This window comes from Filicampus tigris, chromosome 1, assembly GCF_054856515.1.
Source record: "Filicampus tigris isolate MCC_2025a chromosome 1, RoL_Ftig_1.0, whole genome shotgun sequence".
Classification (NCBI taxonomy): domain Eukaryota; kingdom Metazoa; phylum Chordata; class Actinopteri; order Syngnathiformes; family Syngnathidae; genus Filicampus; species Filicampus tigris.
In genome coordinates this window covers 29,625,996-29,648,346 of record NC_141217.1, presented here as the reverse complement: position 1 = coordinate 29,648,346, position 22,351 = coordinate 29,625,996, and the positions used below count along the sequence as shown (strand labels likewise).

General features: G+C 41.7%; 1 protein-coding gene across 2 annotated transcripts in view; it reads right to left on the bottom strand.

Moving 5' to 3' along the window:
- nkain4 (sodium/potassium transporting ATPase interacting 4) overlaps positions 1-22,351 on the bottom strand; it is a 56,797-nt gene that overhangs the window by 6,306 nt on the left and 28,140 nt on the right. Inside the window, exons 4-6 of one of the 2 annotated variants that reach the window (XM_086030914.1) lie at positions 16,805-17,005; positions 7,819-7,879; positions 373-457 (exon numbers count right to left, since the gene is read on the bottom strand). In XM_086030914.1, coding sequence (XP_085887040.1) covers positions 373-457; positions 7,819-7,879; positions 16,805-17,005 — 347 coding nt within the window. The remainder of the gene's footprint in view (positions 1-372; positions 458-7,818; positions 7,880-16,804; positions 17,006-22,351) is intronic. The other variant, XM_086030921.1, reaches the window with a different exon arrangement.

Genomic DNA, 22,351 nt, shown 5'->3' with positions numbered 1-22,351 from the left:
CACATTCTCGCCTGGAAGATGACTGTATGAGTCAGGATACAAGCGCAAGCAGGGTTATGTGAAACAATCGTTTGCACCACACAGTCCAACTTCCCGATTCTGTGTGAGTGAGTGTCATTTCCTTTTCTCATTTATGTTTCAAAGTGTATCAGAAAACTTTTGCTCTGATTGATGAATAGTGTGTGGGGGGCGTGGGGTGGAATATGTAACCTTGAGGCAGGGAGGCAACCCTGGCGTAAAAGTGACAAATGTAAGCAAGCACTAAAAGCGAGGGGAATATTCACATGCACCTGCTCATCGTGTCCTTTGCAAAACCTGGACGGACACACATACAGTACACATAAGGCTGGCTGACAACACATCCGTACTTACAGGGGCCCGGGCTTTAGGAGGAGATGAGATGGTTTCTCATTGACATGGTAGAGTGGGAATGGCTCAAATCCACCAATAAAATCAACTGGAATAAATAAAGGAAAAACAAAAACAAATCATGATTTATGGAATGAATTCAAATGACAAACAAAACAGGACAAGTAATCAATATCAACAATAAAATGGGGAATGACATGACAACACAGCAAAAACAGATATAATACACAAAGATGGCAGCGGGATGAGAGCAAAACACAGTAGTGCCTTGAGATACGAGTGACCTGACTGAGTTTGGGAGTTTTTTTTTACATACATTTTTTGCTTTGACTTGCAAGCAGAAATTTGAGATAGGAGCGCTTAATAGCCCCAGTAATGTTCATGAGGTTACTGCTCACAAACAGTGCAAAATGCTGTTGACATGCCAACAGTTCAGGTTGATAGTCGTAGCTTTAGAAGCGATGGATACGTTAACACAAATGGTGGAAAAACACCATTTTGTTTTATTGAACGCACCACTGCATCTATTTTTAGTAACCCACAAACACACACAAACACACTCATGAAAAAAGAATATAAAATACATCACTTTTCCTTTCATCGCTGCATTTGCCCGAGGGAGCTTGGAAACAGGTGGAAGCTGTCCGGCTGTCAAAACTGCCTCTGCATTTTTATCGCTCACGCACAGAGGTGACCTTCGGCCGCATGGCGCACGCTCAACCCGCTCGGTTTATTTCCTCGCTTAGGAGGTCAGACTAGGGGTGAGGTGCCAATGAGCGAGAGGCGGCCGCGTCAGCAGGGAGAAAAAATTGCTGCTGAGAGACATTTTTGGAGATGAAGGCAAAGCCTCTGTGATGTTGCTGATGTACAAAGGCGGTGAAGGAGGGAGGGAGAAGTGTGATGGTGTGGGTCACGATGTGTGCTTTGACTGACGGGAGACCAGTGAGATTAGGCTAAAGGGGGCGCATATAAAACAGCTGCGTGTCTAGGCCCACGCAAACGCCAAGTGGAAAGAACAACTGGAACTGATGATAATGTGATTTATCAAAGCACAAGTCAAACAGCCGCTTCCGTTCACGGGTAAAATGGGACGATATATCCTGCAAACCTAACAGTGGTAGGCGTGGTAGTGCGGGGTAACAGACACATGATGACCGCCACGGAAACTACAATCAGGCCTGATCAAGCCCATTCCGATAAGCAAAGGCAGTGATCTGCTGAATACTGATAGGTTTGAAGGATGAGGGTCAGATGCCACAGGGAGCTGCAAGAGGGGCCTTGCCCTTTCCTCTCTGACTCACTTTTATCTCTTCATCACACCGTCACAGCTTGCTGCTTGTTTGTCTAACTCTGACCCTCTCTTTGAAGCATGCTTCAACAGAACAGTGAGGACAACAGTGACAGAATGGAAATTAGGTGTCACCTTAGAAGTCAAACGCCTTTAAGATCGTACAATTCACTTTTTTTGCCATGCTACCACAGAAGGGTCCCACTCATAACAAAGGAGAGAAATACAAACCCAATTCCAATGAAGTTGGGACGTTGTCAATAAATCAACATTTATTGATTGTTGTGAAAAGTAAAGATAATGTAACACAGTGGTACATGATCCTGTCCCAGCTTTTTGGAACGTGTTACAGCCATAAAATTCTAACTTAATGATTATTTGCTAAAAACAGTAACATTTATCAGTTTGAACTGACATCTTGTCTTTGATGTGTATTCAAGTCAACAATATAGTTTGAACATGATTTGCAAATCAGAGTATTCGGTTTTTATTCATGCATAACACAACGTCCCACCTTCTTTGGAATTTTGGAACGCGTTGCTCAGTAAGGCTCAGTAAGTGTATTAACGTACTTAGCTACTGCGTAAATGTAATGTATTACTGTAAGGCTGGGCTATTCAGGGGGCCACATAATCAAAACCCCAAGCGGCCGGGGGCCGGACCGCCACAGCAGCGATAGTGACATGGTTACAGACCGAGCAGATTTCACACTTTGACTTCGCTGCGCTCGTATGAGGTTTTTCTTGTTCCGCCATTTTGTCACGTATTAGCTTAGCCTAGCAGAGACATCTGACGTGCAAACGCACTTAATCACTTGCACATGGTTTTAGTATATATATATATATATATATATATATATATATATATATATATATATATATATATATATATATATATATATATATATATATATATATATATATATAATGGTGGTAATGGTACTGCTGTAAAACATTTTGGCTGGAAATTAGACGGCTATACTGAACCATGACAGCAAGGTGTATGAGCGTCTACGTGTGAGACATATTGGGAGGATGACGTTGACACGAAACACACGGACTACCACGAGTCGTGACAAGACGTTGCAGAGAAATTGTGATAACGAGCAGATAAGCAGCTTAAGACGGCACAATGTTTCAAGCGGGATATACAAAAGTTTTATGGAAATACTTATACTTCTTATTTAATTTATTTAATCTTATTTCTGTCACACGAAACATAAAACAAAGAATTACACATTGTGTATTGACCACATAGCTGACCTTGTAAGTAAGTCTGCTTACTTAATGCTGACACTAAATGGCATCTATGTTGGGGGGCTGTAACACTAATGGTGAACACAAGCTGTGCAGCAAAACATACAGACAAAAAACACCAATCACACTCCCATTCACACCTAAGGATAATTGAGTTTCCATTCAACCTAACGTGCATGTTTATAGAACGTGGGAATTCAGAGTACCCTGAGAAAACCCACACAGGCACAGGGAGAACTGTGAGGCGGATGTGCAAACCACTCACCCGTTGGGCCACTTAACAAGTGGTGAATAACCTTTGACATCATTATGACCTGAGGACAACTGCCCACCTGCTTTATATCCACCCACCAATCTGTCCAGTTTCACATTTCTGAAGGACTTTCTGCAACATGACTCAGCACACAGGGCAGCAAACATAATTAGCCGACATGCGCCAACAAGTGATCTTATCCCGGCACTCCGCAGCAAAACTCTCTGACCTACTTTACAAAGAGGATTTTCCCCCTCCACTTGTGCTGACGGTGTGTCTGCGAGCCACCGATAAGTGTGTTAAGATTCACATGCTACACAAACATGGTGTCAGCCACGCTCCTAGATTAGCATGCGCACACAGACACAGACACACACACTCACACACACATTTAGCAAACTGGTGTCTTGAGCTAAGAGTGACCCAACTAATGAATTTTTAAGATACGGGTCATGTTAGCTGATCTTTTGTTTTGACTTGCAAGCAAAAATTTGAGTTAAGAGTGCTGTTTGGACAGTGAACTGAACTCGCTTCACAATAAGCAGCAGTTTGACAGCAAAGAACAGTTCAGGCTTCAACCTGTTTTTGCCACTGCCAGCAAAAGTTTAATGTCAAACTAAACATAACAAGGACAATTACACATTATGTATTTCAAACAACTACATAGGGGTGGGTGATATGACGATAGCTGGCTAATTTCCAATGCACATCCACTTACCGGCTGTGTTTTTTTCTTTCTCGTCAGTGAAGTGGGCATCCACTAAAGGGCAGACTATGCCTGTGAGAACAATACTGCAGGGAGGGAATGCACATGAAAAAGAGCACTCCAGTGTTGTGCAGGCTTAGCAAGGAAGTCTTGCTTTTTAAAAGAACCCAACACATCACGTCAGCCAGGACTTGACCCAGTTCGACAATCAGAGGGACGGACGAAAATACCTTCCTCCATCCATGTTTAGTCCGTCCCTTTTAAAAGAGTTGTCGTTCTCCGTTTGACCATCCACAAAATGGGCGTCCGTCCATCTGTTCTGTCGCTGGGACGGAGTGCCCAGCTCTACTAAAACATAACTATTCTATTTTATGCATTAAGAATTGCAGATATTTTTTATTCTTGCATGCATTTCTTTATATGAATATGCCAATTCAAATCACGATTTAAATTTTGATTCATCACCCAGCCCCATCACCAATAGATGACACGTTACCATGGACAAGGGTGGAAACCATGTGGACGTTCATCCGTCGGTGCAGTGGTTAGCACTCACTTGCTGGGGATCATCACTTCTGTAAGAAGCTAACAAGAAGCTAGGTAGCAGCTCTTCCTTCCGTAGGGGGAAGACCTCTTTGTCAACCCACTCACTATAAAGAGGATTAAGTTCTATTTTGTTTTTTTACTTGTCTCTTTGTATATGTGTTTATGTTAAGCGTTTGTCATCAGATGAGTCTCGCCAGTCTATATGTGCCGCTCGCTTAGCGGCTAGGTGCTAACACTGCTAGCCGCAAATGTTGTAGCCGCCGCTAAATGATCGCAACAGGCAGCAAATAACCATGTCAGTATAATAAAGGCACTTTTTAGCGTCCTTAATTTGCGATTGAACTTGATTTCAGGACGATGTTGCTGTTGACATCGGTCGCAAAAGTTTGTGATGGCAATGTAAGCTCCCCAACCACAGTCACTAGTCTGGAAGACGAGTCAAGTCAGCAGTTACGCCGAAAAACGCTGCCGGGAACAAAATAATGGCGCCATGTTACTGTCATGAATACTATGAACAACTGTTGCTACGGTTAGCTTGCAACGGCGTACACGTAACTAAGCGGATACTTGCGTCAGAAAAAAAAAGTCTCCATTTTATTATTATAATTTTTTTAATTCGAGGTACTCAAATTACTCAGGGACTCGTTTCACCCCTACAGTCGATTAATAATTAATTAGCTTTATGCCTATACTTATTTTTGAGCCCCAAGTCCAAACCAGCTACATCCACAAAGCAATGTAAAAGTTTGTAACAATGTGTGGAAAAAATGTTCACTTTAATCTGTAAAGTACCAAAAAGCAGACATGCTAGAAAAAGAACGTCTCCATAGCTACTGCCAGCAGGGAGGTGAACCCCCCCCCCCCCCCCACCCCAACAAAACATGAAAGTCTTCAGAGAAGGGAGACGTAAAGAGAAAGAGAACTGCTGAGGCAGAAAGGGAGCCCACTGTAGAAAGGCGCTTTAATCTACACATCAAATGAGAATTGAAAATGAGAGCACCTTTTCTGGTTGTGTATGAGATGTGTGTGCGATGACACGGAGCTGATTATAATAACAAAGGGCTTGTAGTTGGAAATGATGTAGCTGCAACTTACTGCAGTTCAGTCTGGATCACAGAACAACTAGATGTTAATTATATCCAGAGCATAGTCTCCATTAAGCGACTGCAGATAAAAACATGTCACTATGTGGGTACTGCAATTATAAAGTGCAGCAGCACCCATAAGCTTCGCTGACCCAATGCATAACCACTGTTTATGTTTACACAAAGTTGAACTGTAGGAAGGATGAACAGTTCTGTATTTAGAAAAACAATTGTCATGTAAACACGAGCATCTTTAGGTTTGGTCACGCTGACTTTAGTTGAGATGACACAGTTCGCAAGGCTTGATTAGGGAGTGCGTGGTGCTTAAATGTTTCTGCTCAAAGCATGGGGGCATCAGTTGGGTAAAATGTGAACTGCTCACAGCCAGTGGATCTCTTGAATGTGACCATGCCGTTAGTCATTTGAGCTGTTCCACACGAACATACATGACCGCACAAAATTACAAGAGACTTCTGGCTGAACTGTCTGAACATGCAATTAGCTTGTGTTTGTGTGTTTAAAAATCACATCGGGCTTTTGGGTGTTCGACAAAAGGAACTGACATTATTATAGCCCTAAGCCAGAGATCTTATAAAACGTCCAAGAAATACAGTACAGTACTTCATAACGACCCCCCCCCCCCCACACACACACACACAAACACGACCACGACCTGAGAAATGCTATACAATCTTAGCTAATCCTCAAGGAACCATCCAGCCAAAGCCTTCATAAAGCAGTGCCTAAAACGAACATGGCATACTTTTGTGAATAAGGACAAAGCTATTAGTCCTGACTTACCGCTAATCAGATATTTATGACTCCTGTTGACCCTTTGATCAAATTCTTCCTGCTCTGATTGGCTAAAACCAAAGACGGCCTTTGACCCACTGCCTATTAGGTCACAGCAGCTGTGTCATTTGTCACAAGTGTCCCTCTCTGGTTTCTCAGTCTTCTCATGTGACTCATTTCATCAGCCCTGCTGCTGTTTCCCCAGACCCTTTATTCCACACTTTCCTAGCACAGGGACAATCAAGGTCAATTCACACACTCACACACTGGGATGATTTATCTCAAAGAAACATGGTCATATTTGACTTGCTGTCCAGTGGCGTCCATCAATATTGGGACATTAATACAATGTTCTTTTGGGCTCTCAACACCACCACGATGGATATGAAATAAAACAAGATATGCTTTAACTGCAGACTTTTACATCCCAATCAGCTGAATGGTGTAGATATAACAACGGTTTGTATATGTGCCTTTCACTTTTTGAAGGACCAAATGTAAAAGGGCAAATGAACAACCGTAAATAACACTGATGCTTTAATACTTGGTTGCAAATCCTTTGCCCTCTGGAACGCGTCAACAGACGCTAAATTTCATTCCTGGTTTTGCTCTGCCAGGCTAATGCAACTGTCTTCACGTCCCGCTTGTATGTTGCATTTGCCCTTCAGTTTTGTCTTCAGCAATTGAAATGCATGTTCAATCGGATTCAGGTTAGGTTATTGACGTGGCCATTGCAAAACGTTCCACTTCTTTGCCTTCAAAAACTATTTGGTTGCTTTTGCAGTGTGCTTCGGGTCAATGACCATCTACACGATGAATTGCCATCCAATGATTTCTGAAGCATTTGGCTGACCATGAGCAGATAATCAGATTTGCTGAAACATTTAAGAATTCAACGTGCAGCAGTCACATCATCAATAAAGACTATTCCACTGGCATCCATACATGCCCACCTGGCCATGGAACAGCTGAGCAGCCAATCGTCCCATTACTTTTGCTTCCCTCAAACGTGGGAGGCACATATACAAACTGTTGTCATCTCGAAACTGTTCACCTAATTTGGATGTACCCGCCCTCAAACTAAGACTGAACATCTGCACTAAAAGCACATTTTGTTTATGCTACAAATCCATTCTGGTGGTGTTTAGAGCCAAAAACATGATAATTGTGTTTAAGTCATATAAATGGATCTGTATTTGAGAATGGACGGATGTGACCTTGGGGCACACTTGAGTGGAAGTGCATTTCTGGCACCTTAAATTAAAAGCCAAAAAGACAAACAAAAGACACACAAGTGAGAGAAAGAATTACAGAGCACATATGAGGGGCAGAAGCATCGGGTGACAGCACAAGCAAGGAAGAAGAGCATGGAACAGGCAGAACAGACCAAAGGAAGTGTATAGACGTGGCTCGTCTGGCTGAGTATGGAAAAAGAAAGCGAACCCAGTAGGCAGAGGTTTTGGGAAAAGAGAGAGAAAGGATAGTGGAAAGCATTAAGAGGGTTAAGCGGTGTGACTACTCACAACTGTCCTCCTCGTCTGTCATGGCGCTGACAACATAACAGGCGTACACAAAGCCCAGGAGCTGTGAACACATAAGCGGACAAGCCAGGTTAGACAACGGCACCTTGCACCCACGAGCAGCAAACATCACAAAAGCAGCAACTGTTTACTCAGTGATGTAAAGAAATGTTCATTTATACATTTGTCAAAGAATCCACGTACAGTATGCAAGTTGTTGTATACAGTAGTTGCTGTTTTTTGCATGGTTTCTGCTGGTCAATAGATAATCAATGTGTGAAAATGATTAATCATGCATGGAGTGACTGACATTCTGAAGGAAGAACAAAATTCATCCTGGCTTTTGTTTGTATTGATGTTTGTTTTTGTTCTTTCAGAAGGACATAATGACAATGGGACGAGCGGAGGACACAGAGCCACCGTGTGCCTTATTTTCACTGATAAACGAAGTAATTCATTTATGCACATAACTTTCTGATCAGCAACAACTATTGTGCTGCCTGATTCACTAGAACTGGTGATTAAAGTCCCTGCAAAGTGAAAATAAATATGTCTTCGAAATTTCACATACACTACCATATTGAAATGATTAGAAAACATTGCCAAGTATATAAAAAGAATAGGGCCCGACTAATTTGTCATTTGTACGGTTTAATCGGTTGAGTTGAGCCCTTTTCAAAGTAATTACAGTCGCCTGGAGTTTTGCTGTTTGAACGCCAATATATTTTTAATTTCTCACCACTGGGTTGTCATTGGGCTTGGTCCGGTATGACAGAATTGCCCCCACCTCCTCCCCAGCCACCTTTACGCCTTTCTCTGTGTGACTTGCATGCACTTAAGGCAGACAATGAAGCACTCCAAAGCGGCCAAGCCAGTGGGCTATCCGAAAGGAAGATGCAATCAAGGTTCTACTCATCCAATCTCACGACATTAACTCAACACATTATTTAGGTAACAACTTCAAGTTTATAGTGATCAACAGAATGGGGCTATTTATTGTTTACATAATGGCAGGATGAACTCATACGGATATTGACCAGTGAGTAAAGACTTTCACGTGTTGAGGGGGTTTCCAGTGTGTATAAAATTCTACAGTAGGAGCTTGCACATGGAAACATACCAGACAGCCCACAAGTGACTGCAGCTATTAATTTACTGAATGCGCACTGATAAGAGCCCTCAAAGAGGCAGATGGCTGTCATTGCCTGTGAAACAGACCCAGTGAGAGACGGAGACGGAGACAACACGTCTTCACCCTGCCTTCCATCCATCATTTGGCCCTCAGTCATGCCAATTAAAGCACCACCGGACATGCTGGCCTCCTTTCACACTGGCACACCAAATAGGGAAACGTGTATGGCAATTATAAGAGTACCATGGAGAACTGCACACAAGCAAACAAAGTTGATATTATACCCTATATTGCTATACTGCTGTGCACCAACATCAATATAAAAACACCTCAAACTCATGTTCAGTTGTTACTTTCTTACACTGTCATTGAATACTTCACAAAGTTGTCGTTACATCATCTTCCCAAACACCTTTCATTACAGCCATGAGCAATGCAAAAAATATAACAACGAGCTGATCAAGCAGTGTAATGGCTGACACGCTTCCTTTAGCACCTTGCAGCTATCCATTTCTAACTGAATAGGCTTACTTTAATGTAACTTAACTACTTTCACTTGAGTTGTTATTGTCATATAAATAACTAAAGAAATTAAAAATCAGTCTTGATGTGGAATAACGCCACACGGCTGCTGCATAGTGGGGAAAAGGTGGGAGTTTCACAATGCCTCCCAGACAGTGGCCAGTAGTCCTACATCCTTTCCAACATTGTAAATAGTGAAGTACTATTACCAATGACGGTGAAAAGAAATTGTAGGCATGTGTGCACGCAAGCACGTGTGTGTGTGTGTGTGTGTGTGTGAGTGAACATGACCAGCAGCTGAGTTAGTTAAGAAAAAAAAAGGCTAAGTGTATCTGCAAAGGCTAATGAGGGTTGGTGAATAGAAGAGCTCAGAGTGCCATGTTACATTTTCACAGTGCATACTCAATCATAAAATGTGTCCACAAGGCACAAATCTATTTCATCTTACAGAGAAGGCTCTAGATGTTTTCATTGTTGACCGGATGTACATCAGTATTGTTAGAAATTAATCAATCAAGGATTGAAACCATGATTGTTAAATTCTTTAGCATAGCATCATAATCATACAAATCAATGCTTCTGCTCTGGCCAAGTGCACGCGAAAAGATGTGTGTTCGTTAGAGATGTTCGATTATTTATATATTTATGGAATAATTATGGAACTGAACTAAAAATGTGTGGTTCACTTGCTTTGTTAAAAAAGATGTTCAAATATAAATCAATAAAAATGTAACTCAAGCATACTGTAAATAGTGGCTGGCAACCAATTCAGGGTGTACCCCGCCAACTGGCCGAACAAAGCTGCGATAGGCACCAGCACCCCCGCGACCCTCGTGAGGATAAGCGGTTTGGATAATGAATGGATGGATAACTAGAGGCTTGAGTGTTGTAATGAAATTGTGCACATAGGCGGTTTTGTGGCAAGGGGTGGAAGATTTACATAATACCTTGACCCCGCCAGTTGCCAAATAAAAGTTGGTCAAACTGTACAGGGACTTTATAGGGGAAGTCAACCCGCCCCAAAATCTTTGTGATATGTTCTATACACCTTCACTAGTTTAAACATTTTGATTAATATTGTGCTTGTGGAATAAAATTGAGTTAATCAGCAAAATCCACCCGTTTTTAGCTTTCTCAGGGTGCAGCCATTTTGTCATTACTTCTGTCGAGTGAAAAAACATCATAGATGCTCAGGGCTCAGATAACAACAAATCATAGCTCACCTGTTTTGTGGAGATGAGCCACGATTGGTTGACAAATCATATTCCACAAATGCACTACTAATCAGAATGCTGTGTTTTGATTAGTGTTGGCGCATACAACATATTCTTGCAAAGAAAATGTTTGGGTCGACTTCACCTTTTAGTATATAAGTCAAATAAAAAGTAACACCTTTAAGTAAATAGTCAAATAAAAAGTAACAAAGGATTAAATCAATTACATACAGTACATCATAATGGCTCCTAACAACATTTTTCTTTGGGGGGGGGCTGAGTGTACATGCACACAGTATTAGCAATGGTGGGAATCTGTGCCAATCTACAAGCAAACAACACCCTATTGATTATGGCTCTGCACCAGGAATGAAGTTCAAGGTAAAATAGAGCAAGAGCGGTTAAGAGACCAAAGAGAGAGCATGCGAGGGGGGTTTGCAGATGTCTTCTAGGTTAATTACACAGGGCCCCCTCTCTGCCTAACAATGAGGCACAGGTTTCCCCTTGAAAATGAGATGTTTATGTGTGTGTGCAGCTGAGAGTTTAATGATAAAACACGATTAAGACAAAGTCTGCAGAGACCACATCCACCTGTTTTTTCTACTATCCCCACCCCCGTCAAAATAAACAGACACACGCCAGCACACACACACACGCATGTTGCTTAATTTGCATCTTTCACATCTAATAACTGCACGGTATGCTAATATCCAAACGCACACACACACACACACACACACACCACACACACACACACACCCACACACACGCACAAACACACACACGCACACACCTCATAGACACGAGAGGCTGTACTGCACGAATGAAAGCTGCACAAGCAAACAAAACAGGGCTTTGTCTTCAAATGCAGCACCATTCAAAGAATTCAGATGAGGTCCAAGCGGGTGAAAGGCGCCAGGAACAGTGTACCCTTCTGACCAGAACATGAATAAAAGGTTGAGCAAACACTTTAATAAACAAATTTGATGAGCTGCTGTTGGTTTATGTCATACAAATGTTCTAGTTTTGCCTCTCAGAAGAACGAACGAACGTTTGAGTAAAATGTAATCTGCAGAAAATCAGTTTCTCTGCTAACCAGTTAAAAATTAAAGATCTGGGCAAAGAAAGAATTTTAGGTAGAATGGCAGATGGTGTGTGCTTATGAGTATCAGATGACACAACTTGCAGAGAGTGGCCTGTTGAAGACATAATCGGCAGTCTTTTTTTCTTCTTTCTTTGGGCGGACTGCTGACTACTGGTATTTATCGTATTTTCTGGACTATAAACCGCTACTTTTTTCCTAGGTTTTGAACCATGCGGCTTATATTCCGGTGCGGTTATTCTGTGGATATTTTTTCCACTGCTAATGGTGCTCTAACCGGAATTACAGTAAAATTCAAGCCAATACATTTGCCATTAACAGGATGTGACTGCAGGTTGAGTTGAGTTCAACAGGCGATGGTGCTATGCACTAGCTTATTGCGTTAGGTGGTATGTAGTATGTAGTAGAACAATAAAAGGTGACCTCTGGTGGACATTAGCTGACAAACTGGAGCGACAGCGGGCAGTGAAATGACGATAAGTACTGTTTAAACTGCCAATAGATTTACCCCCAGTCTCATCACATCTGACCAATGAAATTACCAAACACATCACAGTTAACGGACGAAACTGTCCAAGTCCGCCCTCATACTAAATATTCATCAGCTATTTGTGGTTGGAGAGCGCACCAATGAGGGAGAAATGCAGAGGTGTACACATGTAGCTGTGCGCGGCTATTTAAGTAGCAATTGGGAGTGAAAATAAGCATCTTGAGTTGAGTTTAATGAGCATAGGGAACACGTGCCATAAATACAGCCATCTCTGCAGGACCATCGTTGGCAACGGACGACAGGCACTAGTGGCTTGCCCCGCAGGACAGCATTTCTGGCCATCGAGCGACATCCCCTGCATCTTCCAAACACGTATAAAACAATGAGAAAAGGCTGCACTGCCACGGACTTACAGTATGTGCACTATTGCCTGATAAAGCTTTCCGCTTAATTTGCCTCGTGTGATAACAAGAGAGACTGAGAACTGGGACGCTACTGTGTAATTAGCTGCGTTCAGCATTGTATGGAGGTGGTGGGAGCATCTACAGGTATTTAAGGTGAATACGTTTTTTGAAAATCTATCTGTGACCTCTTTCTTTACAAATATCCCATGTTAGAACTTGGAAAAAACGTGCTGTTAATGCGGAGCGGCCAATGTGTGTAATTTGTTTTTATGGCTAAAGTCAGGTGTTGCGGCTAGTCCGGAAATTACGTTAAATAACGGCGGTAGAATAATATGCCTTGTGAGTAGCTTTTATGAGTGTGTTGGTAGAGTATATGAGCACTACAATTTGCTGTCGTGTTCCATGTATTCAGTTTTAGCAAGAGCAATATAGTGGCTCACCCTACTTTCTGTCGTGTTTGTCTCGCTTCCTTTTCCTGTTTATATTTGACTGGACTGCAGTCAAAGTTTTATTTAACACTCCTTTTAGCTGTGAACAATGCCTCAGAATAGTGTTTAACCCATTAAGGCGTAAAGTCCCTGGCTAAACATTTCTCTAAAGCCTAAGGTCAACTTTGGAATCATCCTCTAAAACTTAAACTTTTCCCAGAAATTCAAAACCTCCAAAATATCTCAGCCCCTGTAGTAGATTGAATCATCATTCAAAAAGAATTTGAGAGCTTAGATGTGGCTTTCACACAGGCTTGGGTTTATTATTATTTGCTGTTTCAATCAAAACTGTAAAAAATAAAGTGTCAGTGGAAGAGAAGCACTATTTTTAATTTTAAAAAATCGAGCGGTAATTACCATAATCTATTCTGCTACAAAGCCATCGATATTGTTATTGCCTACAAACTATTATCGTAACCATATATCACCTTCGACTGGTTCCACTGGTTCAAAGTCCACAAGTGCGTCATCTTTTTCTACTGCTGTCACTTGTTTTAGAACTCCCACGATCGCCTACGTCCGCTATTACTGCCCGAAAAAATTCCAGACATCCTCCGGGGGCTCACGACACCATCACGTGTATATTCTGATACGTTTCATTGGCTAAGACACAAAGAATTGGATTAAAAAAAGAAAAAATGATGTATACGCTCGCCAGGCTCTAAAGATCGAAAGACGAAATCCTGTGTGTGGTGATGTCATTGATCTTACACTGCTCACCAGATTTGGATAAAAATATTCTCAAACTAAAGCAGTTGAAGCACAGCTTGTTCACTTAATTTAAAATCCATTGTAGTGTTCTACTGAGCGGAAATGCTGAAAATTGTGTCAATGTCCAAATATTTATGGACCTGACTGTACTAGCCAACAGAGCTCTCGGGAGTCATTAGACAGGCCCCACTTCAACAACATTGGTGAGTGGCGTGAAAGTGCCTCTATTGCCCAAGAGGAGAAATGATGGTGACAGGGGAAAGTGAATAAAACAGGCGAGCAGAGAGTTCAGTGCACCATCCTTCTACTCAAAGGCAGAATTTGACAAACGTGAAGGTCAAACAATTTGACATCCGAGTGGGAAAATAAGACAGGAAGACATGCTGGGCTGATATACTTTGTTGGGTGGGGCGAGTAAAGAAAGAGGAAATACGCAATGGAACAAGGGAGTGAAGCAGACATGACAAATGTGCATGATCAGCTTTTAATGGGAAAATCCCATGAAGGTTGCCACTGAATCATTTGTGAATTTGCTGTGATGTATTAGTTCAATGTGATGCATGTTTGTGTACACTTTAACCGTTTTAAGAGAACTGTCATCCTAAAGTAAACGTGAGGTCTGCAAATAAAAACTACAATTGATGTCTCCCATATCGTTTTCCTCTTTTCTGTTCCATCATGAACATTACTCTTTTTCCTTCCCATAAAACATATTTTAGACGACACAGGTTTTTCATAGAGTAAAAGAGATGGTGCTGACTACACCAACAAGAAAACGAGTCACGTAGATGACGGTGGAATTAAAAAGGAATTCAATAAAAGTACGTAGTAGAGGACATTTGGATGATGAAAAAATTTGAAAGCAGTGTGGAGGTAAATATTGCCATACTGCCATCCATTTTCTACAGCACTTATCCTCATGAGGATGGTGGGTGAGCTGGAGTTCATTTCAGGTGACTTTGGATTGAGGGGCTCATATGTGCTATCCTAAAACTGAGAGATGACCATTCTTCAACCTGTGCCAAGTGACACCAGCCTCACTTCAGGATCGTCTGTCATCAGCATCTTGGGGAACGCAGTGACTCTGAGCAGACGGTGATCACGACCAGCATTTTAATTTTTTCACCGAAATGACACAAACGACCATCCTTGGAGCTCCAACTAAATATTTCATAGAAACCTTCAAAAGGTTCTTTGTCAAGACAAAAGACCTTGTCTTCTTTCTTTTCTCTTTCATTTCTAGTTTGAGCTCTGCTTGGCTGGCTGCTCCTCATTTCAACACTGACGGAGAAAGGACAAATGTTCCTGCGATGACCTTAAAGCAGCATTATGCAGAAACTGTAATTGACCTTCATGCAAAAGCTTCAACATCATTTATACCGGTACACAGGCTTGTTGCCACACTGAGCCTTCACCACCCACTTTAGTGACCTATAATAGTTTTGGGAGATGTGTGCAGTGCTTGTACAAACTTTCTCAATTGATCAGACAAGGTTTGGACTAAGTACCAGTTTCTACTTCCTAAAAAGAACAAGTAGGTCGCCACGAGTTGCCTGCTTTAATTTTTTAATGTGTCCAGAATGCACTCATGATCTGGAATGTCTTTGGGGGAAAAAATGTAGGTGAATTACTTATCAAAGTATGTCAAGAGACCAAAACCCGTGATGCAGTTTTTGCGCATCTTACAAGATATCTGATCTATCTGATATTGTCCAGTTCCACTCTTGTTGGTCCAGAAGAATAGCAAATATTTTGGTTTTCAAGCCTATAGAACAAAGTTAATCACCGGGACTGAGAGCAATCACAGGAGACCTCATAACTGTCATCATTCCTGCCAGGACATCAGCTCCAGCTCTCTTTTAATCCACCAACTAAATTTTTTTCCCCCTGGATAAGTTTCCCAATACAGTATATGAGACTTAAATATGGGAATATTTAAAGTGCGAATTTTGCATTTCACTGCATTCAAAATGAATTCAGATGTAAAGAAGAAAATTGTTTTGTAAATAAGAACATTTTAGCTGCTTTTGCGAAATACCTTTTGCACCATTATTAAATTTTTTTTTTAAAAATTAAAAAACTATTTAGAAATTGTGCCACATCCAGAGAGAATCAGGGGAGTCTCCACAGATGCACAAGCGAGAGAGATGAGCATCAGAATGGCCTTGCCAGCGGTGAGCAGCTCACCCCAAAAGCAAACGCCAAACCTTCCGGCCAGTTCTGAACACTTAGAATTGTTTTCTTCTCTCTACTTCAATCATTCTCGCCGTGACGTGAGCACAATCACAGCTGACAGCAAGGTGCTTTAAGCAGCTGAGCAGCGGTCAAAGCGCTGGTTCTTTGGTCAGCGGAATCGTCAGCAAACATACATTCTTTAGGAATCGATTAATTGGAAACAGGTGCTAAAAACAACCATTTTTCGATTCCTATTCCTAGTAAGCATAGGTAAGAACGTACAACTATATAGCCCTATTTGATCAAATAACAGCACTGATATTTGCCATTGAAAACAGCAAAAGTGGAAGTGCAATGTCGAATTTAGTTGTGTAGACTCGATGTGGATCAAATTAGATTATCATCAATCATTATTTCATTCATTATCCATCATCACACGGGCGATACTGTATGTACATATCGCTGGCATCAGGCGGGATCCTCATACCTCCAAACTCATCACTTTTCAGGAGCCCCCCAAAACAGCATGTTTGTTCACCCATTAAAATTGCATCAGCAAAGAGAGCAAGCCGTGTTCAACACTTTAGATTGGTCACTAATTTGTAAAAAAAAATAAGACCCACACATGTGGACTGACCAATAGATTTGATTTGTGAAAGAAAAAAAAGTAACAAATTGTGACATTGGAGTTTTTTTGCCCAACGCCAGCACATATGACATATGACTGTGGAAAGTGCGGACTGACACTCACAGCAGTCAGGATCTGTGTTCCGCTATGCATGACCTCAATGTACTGGTAGTCCATGAGGCAGCCCATAACAGTGATGTAGGAGTGACTTTCAGTGGTGTGGACCCCTTCAGCTTGTGGCATCTCTCTCCTCACACAGCCTGGCCCGTGTTCGCTCCACCACGAGTGATGGGCTGAGATGTTAAATGTTAGCAGGTCACTGTCCTGGAAAAGAGAACAAAAAACATTCACATATCATTTATTCAACGCCATGATGGGGAGATTTGCAACATGGTGTTCAAGCTGTCATGATTCTTTGGCTTTTCCTACACACAAAGATATTTGGTCATAAATATTGAATAAGTTTAATCAGGATCAGATTCAGAATCAGAATCACTTTTATTGGCCAAGTATGACAAACGCACAAGGAATTTGTCTGCGGTAGTATGGCACACTACTATTGCAGTAACAGGCAACTACGATAAACAAAGAAATTACATATTAGTATAGAAAGTCCTTCCGTAACGTCAGGGTACCATTGTGCAGTAGTACCACCCAATGACAACTGTCCAACTATGTGGACAGTCATAAGAGCAGGGATAAAGTGATGAGTGGTGCGGTCGTGCAGATTATGCAGATAATCTTTGCACCATTTTTAAGTGACCAGAAGCAGCACATGTAATGCAACTTTGGGTGTGCAATTATGCAGAAAGTCCTTGAGCACTTTTTTTGTCTAGTGTTGTAGAATATTGATCAATGACAATTGTTTAAGTGTGTAGAGAGCTTAAGCTACAATGATCCTTGCAGTAATGCTGTCCCACCTGGGTGTGCAAAATTGGCAAACATTTGTTAAGTGCCACTGTAGAGTTTTACTCAACTGTTTAGGCAGTTAATGGCGAGAGGGAAGAAGCTCTTTGAATGTCTGCTGGTTTTGCTGTGCATGGTTCGATAGCGCTACCTGAGGGGAGGAGCTGGAAGAGGTGGTAGCCAAGGTGTGGGGGGGTCCAGGGGAATTTTATGTGCCCTTGTTAGGGCTGTGCAATTAATCCAAATTCAATTACGATTTCGATTATTACACTCCACGATTACAAGGGTCCACTGATAGTGTAGTGGTACACACGCCTGAGTTGTGGGCGGGCAGCGTGGGATCGATTCCCGCTCAGTGACAGTGTCTATGTGTGCCCTGCGACTGGCTGGCGACCAGTTCGGGGTGTAGTCTGCCTTCGCCCATTGACGGCTGGGATAGGCTCCAGCAACTCCCCGCGACCCTATATAGGATAAGCGGTTTGGAAGATGACATGACACTCTACGATTACAAAATTGGCATAATCGTAAGTAAATTATTATAAATACTAATTTTGAGTTGTTTTGAGGCATAGGCACACAAGTTACTCCGCTGCGCCGCCCTCTTCAAGCTAGCTAGCTAGCCAGCCAGTCAGCCCGCACCCCACACGTCACACTGCACATGCTCCTACTCAACGTTTTAACAGAGTAACAGACCTAAGAATGGCACAAGACCCGCCACAGGAAAGACTTGTAAACAAGCAAGGCAAGTCGAAATCGCTTATTTGGTTACATTTTGGGTTTACCGTGGAAGACGGCGAGCAAAGACGTATAAAGTGCAAGTTGTCTCTGCATCCACCGGCAACACAACGAATCTATTCAACCATCGTTTGGTTTACGATGATGTTATGATACACCAAAGCAAGAAAACACGTATTGTATAGATTACGTACTAGTATGTAACAGTCAACTTTTAAATTAGTTTGACCCAATCAGCATATTAATTTTATAATTTATCAGAAGCAAATTACTTGAACTTTGTTTACTATGTGTAAATATTACTTCAAAAACAAAACAAAGTCCGCTGATAGTGTAGTGGTACACACGCCTGAGTTGTGTGCGGGCAGCGTGGGATCGATTCCCGCTCAGTGACAGTGTCTATGTGTGCCCTGCGACTGGCTGGCGACCAGTTCGGGGTGTAGTCTGCCTTCGCCCATTGACGGCTGGGATAGGCTCCAGCAACTCCCCGCGACCCTATATAGGATAAGCGGTTTGGAAGATGACATGACATGACAAACAAAACAAAAAAGGCTCCAGACAAAGGTCTAAATGTATAGATGAATAGCATGTCTGTTATTCTGTCAAAATTGACATTTTACTCCAAGCAGTTTACTACTTTGGCAATTTATAAGTGCATAGCAAGTGAACTCGTTTGTTTATACAAGGAAACCATACTTTAATTTATACATTTGCACTTTAAATAAAAAAAAAAAGAAATTAATCTAATAAATGTTGTTGGGTCCAAAACGAACTTAAATTATAGCGTTTCAAAGAATTTTGTCTTAATATTTTTTAGGTTTAAACCTGTTCTTGTTTTGTAGCAAAAAATAAATAATCGTTTGAATAATTATAATAATTATATATAATAATTATTACCAAAATAATCGTGATTCATATTTTTTTCTAGCCCTTGTTTTGGTTCTTGAAATGTACAAATCCTCAACAGTGGGTAGGGGGGTACCGATGACTTTTCCCCCAGTCCTAACTGTCCATTGCAGACAGATTTTGTCCTTTTTTGTGGCAGCGCTAAACCCAACTGTGATGGAGTAACACAGGACTGATTCGATGACTGCTGTGTAGAACGGTCTCAAAAGCTCCTGTGGCAGGACGTTTTTTCCAGATAATAAGGTCCTCAGCAACCTCAGGAAGAACATCCTCTGCTGGGGCTAATGTCTAAGATTGCCGACCTGACCTGCTTCGGACCTTATTATCTGGAAAAATTCACTCTTAACACACCTCCGACCACAGGGTAATCTTATAGGATAATGTTATAAAATATTAAATAAACTGTAATTTGTTCTCATTGGTTGTGAAGGGGAAAATCAGGACAAAAACAGCCGAATTACACTGGCCAAGAAATTTTTACAACATTTTAAAATCAGAGATGCAAGTAATTTTTCCCTAAAAAATATCATCACTTGGGAGGACTACACGGGCCGTGCCTACACTGAGCAAAAATTAGCCGCAAGGCTAATGTTATATTTGTAAGGGACAGTAGCATGCATCTCAGTCATTTGCGGAACATTAATTTTACCTAGTTTCGGGTGCTACACGGTTTCACACTGAGCGTCTTCGGCAGAGAGCAAGGTCCGTGTTACAATGATTACACGCCACAGTGTTGGCCTTGCATTTCCATCTGTAATGCTCCCACACGTTTGCCATCTTCCTGCAACATCCATCTAATAGCTTTGCTCCTGCCTCTGACTTCCTGCGTGTATGTGACATAAGCGTGTTGTCCCCGCTCGTTTTGCTTCTCAATGTGTCAAAATGCTAATTTTCATTTACAAATTGAAATTAGCAAACACGCTAGTTTCGAGCCTTGTTTTTTTTTTTTAATATCGTCGCTGTCCTGTGAAAAACACTTTTGGCCATTTTTTCCAATTTTTTTTTATTTTAACGTTAATGGGGTTTCCGCGTTGCATGCATCCCATTAATGTAAAAATAAATTAAAAAAAATTACATACGTGTTTTTCACAGGACAGCGACAATGTTTTTGTTTTTATAACGGGGTGGGTATTGCCGCAGATTTTGCACCGTTTTAAAATAATTTGGGGGGTTTTGAAAAACCAAAAACATTCCCCCCCAATGCATTTCAATGGGATACAATTATATGCGGATTTTGCTCATTTCAGGGAGGGCCAATCCCTATCTCCTGCGAATGGAGGAGGTCAACTGTATTAAAGAAAGCTTGACCAGTCAATGGAAGTAAGAACAAAGGCGTCAAATAAACCAATAGGTGAGTTTAACAGTTCACAGTTTCAAAGTTCACAGTTTCAAAGTGAGCCATTTTGTAATGAGGCTCTTTAATGCCCTAATGATGTCTAATCAGCAGGTATTTAATCCCGCATGTATAGACGCTCACACCCGTCAATACTTCACGATGGCAATCTAACCTTCCATGTGAGCCACATGCTCTCTTGAAGCATCTCATTAACCCCACACATTCGTACACTGTACTTGTTCCCATCTCATGCAAGCCTCAACAACAAATCGACTGCCTAGTTGAGCATGTGTTACGACTTGAGGACTGCACTTATCCACAATGTTGATGACAGCGTTTTTTTATTAGTTCAACTTGGATTTTTTATTATGTTGCTTCTAATTTTCTCTGACATGAAAATTATTGCGTGAAGAATTTCACATCACTTTACTAAATAACGGCAACGTTTCAAAGGAAAATATACTATCTGAATTCTTGTTTTTCCATGGGAGTCGGATTGCTTTTCTCCCACATCTGTTCATTGAAGAATTAATCTGATCATTCAGATGAGGGTTTATAACAATCAAATATCTTGGGGAGAACTTCTTGACTCACAACGGTTATTAAACTGTCATATAAGTATATTATATTTTTAAATTATATCAATATGAGGATTAGTAAATAAAGTAAAATGAGATAAGAGGCAAGGGAAGACCGTGTTGGTCTAAGGTTTGTTTAGAGAAGCAGGGGCCTGTCTGTCAGTCTGTCTTGCACCACGGGGGACAAGCTAGGGGATCAATAGGAGGTGACGGACCAAGCGCCATATGACATCACCCCTGCTTGACGGCTCTGGCTTGCTTAATATAACAAACACGTACAGACTCCCCCAAACCATCCTGTCAAGGTTGCGCAAGGCAGGTCTGACTGAATTAATCCACACTGTCTCATGATAACATGTGTCAGGGGTTTCAAAGAAACCTGTGTGTTAAGTGTGTGTGTGTGTCAAGTGTTTGCGTGGCCACGCTCCATTAGCCAACTCTTCCTCCTGGCCACCATATGCAAGGCTGGGAGCCCAGGCTGGCTCCATCTGTTGGGTTAATGCCCAGCCTCAGCCCTGAGCAGCTGGCCCCTACAAGCTCCATTATACAGCACACACAAAAACACACTCATAAGGAATGCACATAGTGGACTGAAGTCATAGACAAGACGCACGCAACGGAGCTGCAGTCTCTCACACAAAGGCGGAGGTACCAGAGCTTGAGAAGGTGCTTTTGAAATTCATTTTGGACGTCTGAGAAGGTGTGAGATTTTCTGCATGTATTCATTATTCCCAATGGTCAGGCAGTCAAAGACAGAACAATGAGAGGAAGGGGTGGGGGTTTTGTTATTTGAGAGGAGAGGAAGAAAAGTGGAGCAGGGCAATATTTAAGGAAACATTTGTGGGAAAGACATGCTGAGGACATGGGTGGCTGGTTGTATACAGTGGATATAAAAATTTTACACACCCATGTTCTAAAGCAATGTTTGAACTCAATTTAATAATTAAAAAAAAAAAAAAACAAGAAAGGGAGTACTAATAAACAATTGAAAGAATTTGGTTGCACAAGTGTGCACACCCTGTTTTTGTCTGTTTTCATCCATCCATCCATCCATTATCTGTACCGCTTCTCCTCACAAGGGTCGCGGGGCGTGCTGGAGCCTATCCCAGCTATCTTTGGGCAATAGGCGGGGGACACCCTGAACTGGTTGCCAGCCAATCGCAGGGCACACAGAGACAAACATCCGCACTCACAATCACACCTAGGGGC